We start from the raw sequence: 14,118 nt of genomic DNA on the forward strand, positions 1-14,118 counted from the left end.
GGTTCCTATGAGCTCATACATCCTGAAGTAGGAGCGTGCTAAAACCAAACAGTGAACAGCCCTGGGGTTAAACAGAATTGAATTTAATTGCAGATAATTCTATCTACAATTAAATGTAGATATCCTAGCGTGACTAATACTTCAAAATATTATCATGTGTGTGTGTGTTCCTGGAGCCGTTTTATTGTATCCACTAAAGACAGGCCTGAGAAAATAAGTTTAAAGTCTGTCTTATGGTAGGATCAAATGTTTAATTTAACAGTTTTAACAATTTCTATTTAGAGCAAATGGAGTAATGGAAAGCACATTTACTCAAATATAAACAATGAGGTTTACATCTTACATTTCTTATCAACAACAAATCTCACGAGAAGTTGAAAGTCCACCTGTCAGTTCTTCCTTTTTACAGTGCATTTGTTCCAACTGGGCAACAATGGAGCTCTGTGGCACAGATAAGCTATGGGCTTTGGCTACATCAATTCATTGTTCATTTTGGTCTTTTCATGGACTTTGTTGAGGTTAGAAAAATATATGGGAGCTTCTCCAGTCAAACAATCCTACATTTGATCCATTTTGTGCTGGGGTCTGATTCCTGACTGTCCCAACTCCGCTACGGATCAGCAAACTTTCAGTTGCTTCTCTGGGCACGCTCTCCTCCTGTGAACAGTGAGTTCAACATCTGCCAGGGTACCATGAGCTAACACAACAGCAGCGGCCAACATCCAGCACCGAGCTGCACGGTCTCAACAAACTCACACCAACATTAAAACTGCTCAAAGCTGTTGATAGGACACCTCAAACTGTAAGGTCAATTATGACTCTTTCTATCATGATTTTTTTTTTAATCCATGGATGTTTAATATTTTAAAACTTTCCATGAGCCATAAATATGGCTGACGTCATCACAATGTAAAGTCTATGAGCCAAGTGGGAACTCGTGGGCAGGGTTAGTGAGAGAAACACGACTGCACATATTCAGTGGGCTGCATACCACAGAAATAAACCCAGAAGCTAGAGACCTTTTTGGCATATGAGCCAGGCCAGCAACTCCATTGGAATAAATAGGCGCCATCTTGCCATCCAGTATCTGAGTATTATTAATATCTATGGTGCTGGAAGATTCTCACAAACTGTCCCCACTACTTAGCACACACTCCCACACCTGCAGCTACAACCCATTTAGTCTGTGGTGTGGTTAAGTCAACAAGTTGTCAGTTCTGTGTGCCGAGAAGCTACCAAATTATTTGAATGTCTGCACTACACGCTATTCCATTGAAGGGTTGCAAATTAGCATCAGCCAAATGCTGGTGAAATATGTATAAGTGGCTGCGAGACTTGCTTCACACACTCATTAGCCAAAGAAAAACAATGGTAATCTATCGCAGTGGTTCCCAACTGGTGGGTCATGTAGTTGACTCACAAGTATTAGTTCTGTAAAAACACCTTATTTTTAAGTCTAATGAATTTCTGGCACAGAGCTTTTATTTTGAAGTTCAGTTTCTTGCTGTAGAGTGAGTGATGAATGGACAGCTACTTGAGAGAGACAGCAAACTAACTCAATGACATGGCCAAATGCACGTATGATGCAAAGGAGAACTCTTAGGAACAGTGTTGGGGTAACATATTACAGTAATATATTACTTTTTTAGCAGTAATGAAGTAATATAATGTGTTACCAACAGAAGACTTGGTAAACTTTTTTGTCCATCTGCCACTGTGACTGGTGGATTCAAAAACAGCCACAGTGGCAGATGGACAAAAATGTTTACCAACCCTGATTCATTCACTTCATGGGTATTGAATGAAGGATACTAATACTGATTTAAGGCTACTGTCATTTGTGCTGGGATTCTAATTTTTAGCCCTAGTGCTGTGGAAAGCCACAAATGTCCCAACAAAAAAAAGAGCTGTTTAGTTTCTTCATTTTTAATCTCTTGTTTTGTTTCATGGTGTTTTATGGACACACTTCTTAATAATATAACACTTCTGAATACTATGAGGCTCATTTCTATGACTGTCCACTCTTCTCCCATGATCATGACCTGCACATTTCCTCCTGGGTGTAATTGCTAAAACAGTCAGAGTGATAGCTCTTCATTATCATGTGGACATAGGCATGCAGTGATACACTTTACTTAAATAATAAGTCATACCTTTTTTTGGAATTTGTATATTACTAGATGTTTCAAACTTGGCTGAAATAATTTTTCATTAGATATTTGGAAACAGTCACACTTGGAACTGCTTCCAAGAGTGCCTGTGCTAACAGGAAGCTCACACTCTTTTCTGTTGTAACTCCTGTTGATGTGTTGAAAGAGTTTAAAGTGTCATTGTGATAATTATTTGTTGGTATTACATGTTTTAAATTCTTTTTTTTTACCTTCTCAGAGGAATGTTAGGCTCAGTCAACATGAGAGCACTGCATACTTGTTGCCTCTTCACTCCCATTAGCTGTCCTTCCCCCAAACCAGGACAACAACAAGGATGAAAAATTCTGTTTACCAAAACGTCTCGAATAATACTAAAATATTAACAACATGTATGAAACTGAGATGAGAGGTAACAAAAAAATACTCACCAAGGTCTCTTTTCTTACACAGAGCTGAACTGGAGGAATTTGTGTGGAGAATATTCACAGATGAACAGCACTGAGGTGGCCTTGGGCAGTCTGCAGTACTCCCACTCATTACACCTGCAGAAATATTACATCATGTGACAAACTGCGTATCCTTGCAGCAGATAGGGAATTCACAAGATGTGCACCTTAAGGTAAGATTGTTTTTATATAATCATATTGTTAGAGATTATTCAACCGTAGTAACAGTAGTATATTCATATGTTTTAACATTATGATTTTAACATTATTTACCTTGTGTTGTAGTTTTGGAAAATAATAAGTCAAACAGAAATAGTTCGAATCTTTTGAAGTGGGGCTGTATGAGGTACTTTTCCATAGTCAGTGTACTACCTACAGTTGCTGTTAATCGCCCCCCACCTAAGCTATGTACACTTTAAAAAAAGAAAGAAGAAGAAAATCCGCACACTGAATTAAAGCTCCCAGTAAGTTTTTAATGACTAAAAAAGCAACGTTTCGACCCAAATGGTCTTCCTCAGGCAACTTCAAAAGAATTCATTCTTTTGAAGAATTCATTCTTTTGAAGTTGCCTGAGGAAGATTTTCTTCTTCTTTCTGCATGGACCCCTATTATCCAGCACCTGACCTAAAGCAGGATTAGATGTGCGCACAACTACTCTGTCTTCTGTCACTTTAAAAAAAGATACACGGGGTTAGTGGATAACGTTTAAGTTTAAGTTTATTTCCTTTATTAATCCCCCTGAGCAGAAATTCAATGTTTTCACTCTTGCTTGTCAATTACACACAGGTCCGAAAGACACACACATGCACAAACAGGACCTATACATGCACAAAGTGGAGAGATGTCAGAGTGACGGGGCTGCCCTTGGTGAGGCGCCCTGAGCAGTTGGGGGGTTCGGTGCCTTGCTCAGGGGCACCTTGGCAGTGCCCAGGAGGTGAACTCTCACCTCTCCAGCCACCAGTCCACGCTCCATATTGTGGTCTGGACGGGGACTCGAACAGGCGACCCTCTGGTTCCCAACCCAAGTGGCATTAGATGTTGGGAAGTGTGGTTTTTGAGGTCAAAGCAAATTGTGTTGGTTGTATTAAACAAATTGAGTTTGTCAGATTATAAGTAAGGCCAGACTTGGAACTACATTAAAAATGCATGCAAATTGTTACCTTAATTTTGTGAAGATGAACCAGTGGATTTGCATAACTGTTCTACTGTGAAGTAAGGCAACAGCAAAACACATTTTAGCCACTTAAAAAAAGTAAAAAAAAAAAATAGTATCAGTTAGAGTGGATGCCATAATTAGAATATTTTTACTGCTTTACCTTTAACTTGCCATCAGCTGTGATTTCCAACACAGAGCAGAAACTGTTATATCCCCCTCCTCAAAGCCAGACTCCATTAAGAAAAACACTAATTTAACACCCCTGAACACAGGAGCTGCTGGTCTACCACTGCCTCAATCAGTTAGTGTGTTTATGTTATTGTGTGACTCTGGCATTTTAAAGGGTTAGTTCAGATTGACCAAAGTCACACAATTGCTCAAACAAACCTAACTGACTGAAGCAGTGGAAAACCAACAGCTACCTAGTTCAGGGAGGTAAAATGACTAATTTTGTCAATGGAGTCAGGTGGCTTAACAAGGGCATACATAGATGGGAACTGAAGCTGTTAACAAGTACTACTGCTTGCTTCTCCAAATTGTGAGCATGCTGACTGCCATCTCATGTAGGTAATACACTGACTATAGATAAGTGCCTTATACAACCCCACTTCAAAAGATCCAAACTATCCCTTTAAATTTCAGTTTTGATAGAGAATGGAGCTTTTTCTTGGTCTTGGTCTTGGTCAGTGGCGTAAGGTAGTTAAAGGAAATGGCCACTTTAGAATGAAATTACAGACAGTACTTACTGACCCTCATACCGACAAGAAGTCCAGTGTAGTTTTTTAATCCACAAAACTTGTTCGGGGTATAGGAGGATAACAGCTAGCTGGAATAACAGCTACACTTGAAGTGCATGGAACCCACATTTTGAAAATGTAATAAAACTCAGCTAATGTATTTCAAAAACGTCAGAACGGCTTGTCCGTCGTAATTCAAATGCCCCGAAGCCACGACATGCAAGATTGACTTGAAAAGATGTAATTTACTCCACTTTCATAGCATAATTTCTTACCATGGTCAATTAGCCTGCCCTGCAGGAGTGCTATGTTTACATGGCAACTCGCGCGAGACTAACTGATGACTAGTGGTGGTGCTAGTTCTCGAATCTCGTGTGAGTTGCCATGTAAACATACCCCGATACCCTGAACGAGTTTTGTGGATTAAAAAACTAGACTGGACTTCTTGTCGGCATGAGGGTAAGTAAGTACTGTCTGTATTTTCATTCTAAATTGGCCATTTCCTTTAATCTCAAATAAGCAAAGGAATCTTTTTAGGTGTTCCACTTTAGGTGTTTGTCATGAAAACAATTTGAGATTTGAAACCTGTAAACAAAGCTCTAATTTCTGTTGTATGTATGAAGGTAAAGCTTGTTTTAATGGGGCAATCTGTAAGATTTCAGTCCGGGTCAATCTGGCGACACCTGTACTTAGTGGTGGTAACAGGAAATGCCAGGCACAGACTTCTAGGGGCAGCAAAACAAACTATTGTCATTTTAATAGACAGTCATTCTATGACTAAATGTTATCTGGTATTATGCTGCTCGTGGCATGAGTCTGCAGACAGCAGAGCAAAGTAAAGGGAGTTGGTTAATTTACCTAATTAAGTTTGAGGTTTGCAGCCTGTCGCCGGCGGCTCTTCATCCAACAGTTCACTGTGGCTACTCCTTCTTGTTCCATTACTCGCTGCAATATTTCAAACTGATCCCCCATCAGAAAAGGTCTACCTTGACAAACTTGACAACGTAAACATTCTAAACAGGTCCCTTTGTATTTCCTGTTGGTATGTTTGTTAGCTGACAGGAAGCAAACAAGGACCAAAGCTGTTGGCCTGGCAACACAGTGGCAATGAAAAGTAATGTAATCTGTGACTGGAGGACTTGTCACCACAGCAACAGCTCCTCAAAGTCAAACCTGCCAAAAGCAGGATAAAGTCTGGGTGATCTGAAGCGTGCCTGGGTCCTTTCAAGTTCAGTCATCCATTAACTCAGCTCCACATTGGGTGGCACTTTCACTCAAAGTGGTGTCAGTGGATGAAGGTGTTTGACTAAAGTTGAGAAATCTCTTCAGGGGGAATATTCACATATGTGCTGACACTATATGCATTCAAACAAATGAACACTGATGCTTTTATGTCGTAGTAACAAATGACATAGCCTTAATGTCACTATTTAAAAATGACCATGCTTAACTAGTTTAGTTTAATATAAGTGAGCCTAAAAAAACATGATAGAGGAACTGAAATAGAGCACATTATTACAGAGAGTATAAAACATATAGGTAAGGTATTGGTTATTTATTCACCAGAACATGGCTCACTGACAAAAAAAGACAAAACAGTGCAAGGAATATATTGTTTTGTTTCTTAAGTCTATTGTATAATACAGTATTTACTAAGCAATTGATATTATTTCCATGACCAACATTTTTTTATTTATAAGCTCAAGCAGGTCCAATTTGATGTAAAACTTCCTGGTATGGCAGCACCGAACTATGAAGATTATTTAATGTCATGGAATTTAGCAGAGTGTCTGAAATCATGCTGAAGGCAAAACTGTCTCTCGGTGTAATTGCTTTTAACACTCCCACAATGAAAAGACAAGAATTTGTGACAAAGAGTACTAACTGCACACTGTTCTCAGCTCCTACAATGTCTTTTTATTCACTGTTGCCGTGCAACGTTTCAGTCAATCAGCTTTTCCTCAGGCACTTTTGTTTTATAATCTGACATATCATAAGTTCTCAGAGACTCCAACACCTTAGGCGCAAAGAAAAACAACAATTCATTAATAAGAAGGGCTCTGCTTGAATCAGATCTTAATTTTTTTAATTTGCTGGGATATCTTGAAAAAGAGTATTCCAATTATTCCTGCAGAAACAAATAATGACATTACTGGGCAGTCGCATTAATCGTGTAGAACAAACGTTGCAGAGCAGCATATTTCAGCATATTTACACCCTGCTTTTGTTCTCTTTGCTGAGATAATATCAAGGCCTCGTAGGTGTTCTAATACTAAAGTGATGCTGTGAAGGTGAAGCAGGGATCCTTAGAGAGTTGCTGATACCCACTGGAAAGACTTTTTCCTGCCCTCATCTGCCAACCTCCTCAGGTTGTGGCTGATTGCAACCAGCACAGGAGGGAAGAGTCATACCATCCTGGCAATACACCAATTTCACGGAAGTGGTGAAAGGTTCAGCCAGACGACCAAGATAGATGCCAGACAGAGACAACCCCCGGGCTCTCAGAAACACCGTACAAGCTTCTGAGTGTCTCCTACAAGGAATATAATACTGACCCTTTCTCCTCTATCACCATGGAACTTGGAGAAACTCTGATAAATGACAGCAGGGAAGGAAAAAGGAAAATCTGAAAGGAGATGATAGAAAATACCAACATGATGAACAACAGCAGGAAAGCACGGGTCACAATCTGCAGCCTCCTGGAAGACCAAATCACACTTCCCATGAATACAATGGTCACAGCAATCTCTGTTGCATTACAGTGCTGGTGGCCAAAACTGCTCTCGATCCACAGAGGAACACCGCAAATATGTGTTATAAGACCAACCACAACCAGTCAACCCTCTCACCAAACCTTACAACACAAGAATTTGAAACCAAAATGAAAAAGCTGAAACCCAGAAATGCAGCAAGGACTGAAGACATATTGACAGAAATGATACAACACCTGGGGCCTAACGCAGACCTGGCTCCGAGAAATGCTGAATGCATATATGACACAGAAGACAATACCACTTGCCTGGAGGAAAGCTGAAGTTGTCGCACTCAAAAAACTGGGCAGAGACCCATCGCCCCCAAAGAGCCACCAAAGACCAAGCTGTCTTCATGCTGGGTGCTGCTGCACTGGACAGCTACTTAACCTCACCCCAACACATCGAGGACGGATTTGTGCATGAACTAATAACTGGAACACCATCCATAGCCCTCTCCGCTACCTACCATGCTCTTCAAAACCATACAGTTGTCAAGGAACTAATGACCATGACTGGTGACCTTGACTTGTAACAAGTCATCAACATGGAACTCTAGAAACAGACTACATATGAAGCAGGGGAGGTGCAAGACAGTGGCAACAACATGGAACTACACAACAGAGGACATGTGCAGCTGTGGATCATTGAAGACCATGTTCCACCTGCTGGACTGTGCTGATGCTCCCGGGTGTTGCCCAAAAGACTTTGCAGAACCCACTCCCTCAGCTGTGGCCTGTACAAGATATTGGCAGAACCATATCTAAGATTGCAATGGACTCGGAAAGAAAAAGTCTACTAAAAACTAATGAGTGAGCTCTGACTGAGCATGACTCCAGGCTATATTGAAAAGCCAGATACAGGCATGATTAGTGTAGTGACTGAATACTCGAGAGTCTGACTGTACAGCTTTGATTACAACAGGGGTCATCTTTGACGTGGGTTGCTCCAGTAGTTAACCGGGTAGAGTGCATACCATTATGGCTTTCTGCAGCGGCCCGGGTTTGAGTCTTGCTCACAGCTCTTTGCTGCCCTAGCTTCCCCTTTCATTATTTCTTCCACAGTAAACATAAAACATGTCCCAAAAATATATTGGAAACATACAAACAAACAAAAAAATAAAGCACGAGTCTGTGAAACTGCTCCCTGTCTATTGCATCGTTTTACAAATATAAATTCAGAATAACAACCTCATGACTCATATGTCCACAGTTACTAAATATTACTTGGTGACCTAAAGTCCAATATTTGTACAAGTGCAGTGTATTTAGGAAAATAATCTTTGTCTTTGCTCAGTGTTAGCACACCTCAGGGTACAACAGCCCTTTGCAGACAAGTCTGAACAAGTATTTCCTGTGGGAAAAGTCTGAGTATATTGGCATAAGCAAACACAAGTGCATTTCAACACATGATACACATTGATATTCTGATCTGATACAATCTGGACTCCTTTTTAACACACCTAATTACACAGCTGTAAGCTCTTCATCTGGAAATGTTTTGCTTGGGAGTATCTTCTTCATGTTATATGTGAAAAATAAAATACAACAAAATGAAACAGTTTTAGTGGAAAACAAATTTTGTAAGTGTTGATGCTAGAATGGATGTTCCGGAGGAACGTCTATGTTTGAATCCCTCTGTGATTGGTTAGCTCGCAAAACGTTGTTTGTCCAATCATAGTAAACAAATGTTCAGTAAACAAGGGCAAGAAATCTCTGGAAAAAAATGACTAAGTCCATAGCTCCACATCCAGGGGTATGTGGACACTGGACAAAAGCTGACAGAGGGCTCTTGGAGGAAGATAACTGAAATGTAGAGATGTCCTGATTCGATCTCAAACATCAGCTTTGGAACTGATTAAGGTATTTGTTTTAAGTGATCAGTATTTGCTGTGTTAAGCTATACTGAGCCCAGTCTGATTGTATGTTTTAAGTCAGCTGTCATACAGGTGTTTTTACTGGCAAAGCTTTTATGCGTAGCAGCGCAATGAGTGCAGCCATCTCTCAGACTCTCTGCTATCTGTCTGTCCTCCACTCCACTGATCTCCTTGTTTGTCTAAGAGCAGGAGCTGAGCGTCGCCTGTGGCGAAACACCACACACTACGTACAACACCAAAATGCAGTATGAGACTGTTTATTTATTATTCCGCAGGCAGGGTCCATGCAACTACAGGTGCAACAAAAGCCCTGCAAGCAAAATGCTAGTAAGATTAACATAATATGTTAATGTAATTCACACAAAAGGTGTCTTAATGACAAATACAGTTAATTCAGGGTAACCCAGGCAAAGGCTGCACTGAAGTAACAAACACTGCAGAATACTTTTAAAGGAGAGAACATTTCCTTGAGGCCAAAAATATTACAGAGAGGGTTTGTTTTTTAAACTTTGTTTCGTAAAAAGTAAAAAAAAAAAAAAAAAAAAAATAGATTTAAAGTACAATAAGGAAGAGCTTGGATGCAGGCATTTTTCCCTTAAAGGTCCAGTGTGTAGAATTCAGTGGCGTCTAGCAGTGAGGTTACAGATTGTGTGTAGGTCAACTATGGTGCCTAAGCTAAAGCCAGTGTTTAGTTTATCCCTTCTGGGCTACTGTAGAGATATATCAGACTCTATAGAAGAGGACCAGCTAGTTGAGATATAAATAGCTCATTCTAAGGTAACGAAACCATGGCAATTTTTAGTTTCAGGTGATTATACACTAATAAAGACATAGTTATGAATATTATATGCAATTTCTGCCAATAGATGTCCCTAAATCCTACACACTAGACCTTGCATTGCAGAGCTATTCAGTTGTCAAGCGTATACACTGGACTGAATTTAATAACTTAAATCCGGACTGAGTATCAGCAGATACTCAATATTAAATGACTTGGATCAGGGTGGGGGACAAAAAGTCATGATTGGAATAAACATATAAAAGTTACCAGCCTGCTGTGCCCCTGCTGCAAAGTAGTCTCCTAGCCATGGGACGAAAAAGGGAAGAACCAAAGGCAGCGCTGGCAAGCTAAATAAAGTTCTTCTCGTGGAGAAACAGAAGCTGGACAACAAAGTGATGGAGATGAAAGAAAGAGTCCAGGTAACACTGCATGGAATAAGATGAAACAGATGAAACATGGTCACTAATGGATCCAGTTTCCTCTCTTCTTCTTCAGGTGGCGGATCAGAGCATTAATAACCTTGAAGATCTGCAGGACAAGTGCGACTTCAAAGCCAACACACTGAAGAGCAGAGGTGAGAAAAAATATCTGTGTTTAAAGTGTTATTGGGTTTGTGAGAGGTTATAAATGAGAAAGATTCTGTGTTTTTTGAAGTAATGATTAATAATGACCCTTTCAGGGCGGATGTCACAATGGTGTCAGTTTGTTAGCTGGAGGCAAAACTCGCCACCACAGGGCTGTAGGCTACATCGTAGTCTTAAAATGTGTTGCTGTGTTATTGGGTGCTAGAGACAGCTTCTCCCAGTTAGAATGAAGACAACTTCTCCCAGTTAGAATTCCTTCAGTGTTCATTGTTCAGGAGGTTTTTTCCCGGGAGCCAAATTATCCACAGAGGTCTAGCTGTACGCTGAACAAAGCAGTTCAAAAAAGTTTTTCTGATGCTGTTTGGCTTGTTGCGGAGGGGCTGCTAACTACAGTGGTTGGGCTACCATTGAAACAACATGGCCGTCTAAATAGACGAGGACCCACTCCCTATGTATGTATGTATGTCCCTCATTCCAAGGTAACAAAAAGACAGCAATTATTGAATTATAATTTTTAAATATATACTCCTGAATGCTACACACTGGAACTTTAAACAAAATTTACCCATTTTAAATTAAAATAATTAAATAGACAATCACTATGTAGCAGCCAATGTTAATATAGTAACGGACCACTACAAATAAATCAGTGTGTGGGAAAGACAAAAGTTTTTATAAGAACACCACAAATGAACTTAAAGTGCATAAGTTAAATTAATGTATTAAGCATGACTGAAACAACTGCAATTGTTCCAGCCACTTATATTCTTTTGTATTGTTATATCACTGCCCTACAGTTGTATGAATCACTGTCACGTCTTTATTCTTAGACTTTCTTTTTATAGCAACTCCAACTGTCACACGCATGCTGTCTCTGCCTGTCACACACACGGGCACACACACACACACACACACACACACACACACACACACACTCACTCAGAGACTCACACACATATTGGTTGATAACATTATCTAAAGGGCTTGGAGTGAGGGAGCTTGTGTGTGTGTGTGTGTGTGTGTGTGTGTGTGTGTGTGTGTGTGTGTAGGTCATGCATGGCAGCCCAAGAAATGTGACCTATCCGTGGTGGTGCAGCTGTCGTTCCCAACCTGAGGGAGTTGGGGGTAAAGCAGTGAGATGGGAGGGAGAGAGAGACAGATAACATGAGCTGATTAAAGTACTTAGAAGCCTAAAAAGGTTAAAAGTGTGTTTTCTTACAAAGAACTCAAAGGTATTTACTGTAAACACACCAGAGCAGAAGGCCTGAGAGGTTTGACATTTAGGAAGAAGGATCTCTCTGTCTCGCTGTCTCACCAATCTTCAGCGGGGTTAAAGCTGTTGAAAGGGGCCATGGCAGTGGCTGCTAATGCTACATGATCTAGGGTGGACTTACACCTACAGCCCGTGCTCGCTAAAGGACACGCAGAGACACGGGCTTTAGCAAATGATTTGAGATGAAATATTTTGTTCCATGGATCTTGTTACCTTAACTTGGACTTTGTGGGGATGTCCAAAGGGATTCTTTTCGACTTTAATGTCAAAAGTGAGGTAAGATGCATTTCTTTCTATTATCAAATAATGTCTATTTTAAGCCATGACATATTTGTTTGGATATCATGAGGCTGCATACACAGAAAATCCAAATGATGTATTCTCTAAGTAATTATGGCATTCCATTGATTGCCATTGTTTGATATATTTTCCTAAATATTACTTAAAACGATGAATGAAATTGCCGGGAGCCTAAAACCTGTGATCCGATACCTCTGTCAGTATTGTTTTCAAAAATGTATTGATATATATTGATTTTGAATATTTGATACAGTCTTAATACTCATTTTCGGCAGTATCAATACACCGGTACCAGCTGCGTTTTCTGCATCTTGTATTGTTAAAGTTTACGACAGTCATTCTGCTGTTCTCTGCTATGAACCAAGAAAAGATACGTCGTTGGTACAGAATATTGATATTTCTTAAGGTACTGTACCAAAGTTAGAAATGCCAGGATTGTGACAACTCCAGGACAAATACACAGCAGTGGTAACTTGTTCGTCACCACGGAGAGGAACTACTATGGAAACGGTGATCAAAGATATTAGTGAGTAGGAGATGGGAAGTCCTTTGTAGGGCCTAGTGTTGGGTATGAATGGAAACAAATCCAACATATAGTAACATCACCCAGATGTGAACCAGAGACCAGCTCCTTATCCCTGCTGCTTTCAAGTAGCCTTAGGAAGCAAAAGCAGAACGGTATACAATGTAGACGTTGCAGGTATATGAATGAAAACAACACTGGTAGGACCATCCTTCCAACCTCCTTCTAAAGATTTCTATAATTTATAACATTACAGGTTTCAAAACAACCCTGGCTAATGTGGGACCAGACACCAGTGGCGTCTTGACACTTTTTTTATAATGGGTTGAGGTGTCAGGACATGCCCTCTTCACTCCTTGAATTTTCACATCCTGGCTACCGTACAGTGTCTTCATATGTCTGTGTGTCACATTAGTTGTGTGCTACTGCCATCAAAATGACAGATACACCTGGTGTGTATGAGAAAATTAACGTAATACCTTGCTTTGCTGAAGATTTTTCCAACAGTTTAGTTCCCCTCATATGTTTGGGGGACTTGCAAGAGACGGATAAAGACTCAAGCTTTGTTAAACACTCGTAGACTTCAAGCCAAAGCAGTGATACCACTGATGTCTTAAGTAATTTTCTCAGAGTTGACAAAGCTCTTCAAGAGCAACATAAGACTTGATGCAACTGTTTTCACAAGTTGTCATTTTTATGGCTGGGATGTTATTATTTGCATAGCTGCAAAAGGTTGTTTGTCATAAATGTAACTATGAGTTAATTTACGCCATTTGAGCATGTAAACAATGACGTCATTTTATCTGATGAGCTCATTCTCAAGTAAACAGTGTCTGTAGTCAGACTGTAAAATATCTAAACATAACTTTGATGTCATTCTGATTGATGTTCTCTGGTCATTAGAGTCCCCAGTGCAACAGTCCAGATCAAACATCCTCTGTACTCCTTGTGAGCCCAGAGATATCTGAAGCAATGGAGTCTTTCAGAAGATGCCTTCAGTAACTGCAGCTCATCTTGATATCCCTGTTAATTACAAGATAAAGAATACAGTCTGTAAAGAAGTCTGAAAGAAATCAAGATGGCAGAACGCCCTGGATCCAGTCCTAATCTCAGCATCCCTTCCAAGAGGCCCAAAGTCACCAAGGACCAGATAGTTCCAGACGATGGGGTTGCAGTGCAAGAACCCACGCCGCCTGTTTTTATTCGTAAACTCCGTAAAGCTGCAGTAGGAACAAGTTGTGATATCCGACTAAGGGTGTCGGTGGCTGGATTCCCAAAACCTTTGCTGACCTGGTACCACAACGATGAACTCCTCCCTCCATCAGAAGCCCAGGACTCAGGCGGGTTGTGGATACGAGATTGCCGCACGAGCGACGCTGGCTTGTATACTTGCATGGCGACCAATGAGCTGGGAGAGGCAAGCTGCAGTGCTGTCTTGGCCATTATGGACCTAGGAGAAGGTAATCACAAGTAACTCAAATTAACACTTTGGTAATAGTTTCTTTTAAGGGTAACATTTTGTGGTCCATAGATGGCAGCAAC

The 14,118-nt window shown here is 40.4% G+C and overlaps 1 protein-coding gene across 1 annotated transcript in view; it reads left to right on the plus strand.

Annotated features, from left to right (window-relative positions):
• Positions 1-11,443: 11,443 nt before the first annotated feature.
• Positions 11,444-14,118, plus strand: part of spega (striated muscle enriched protein kinase a) — a 90,501-nt gene continuing 87,826 nt past the window's right edge. Inside the window, exons 1-2 of the mRNA XM_049570263.1 lie at positions 11,444-12,029; positions 13,480-14,036. Of these exons, the coding sequence (XP_049426220.1) occupies positions 13,655-14,036 (382 nt within the window). The 5' untranslated portion in view covers positions 11,444-12,029; positions 13,480-13,654. The remainder of the gene's footprint in view (positions 12,030-13,479; positions 14,037-14,118) is intronic.

Source organism: Epinephelus fuscoguttatus, linkage group LG24 (genome assembly GCF_011397635.1).
Source record: "Epinephelus fuscoguttatus linkage group LG24, E.fuscoguttatus.final_Chr_v1".
Lineage (NCBI taxonomy): Eukaryota > Metazoa > Chordata > Actinopteri > Perciformes > Serranidae > Epinephelus > Epinephelus fuscoguttatus.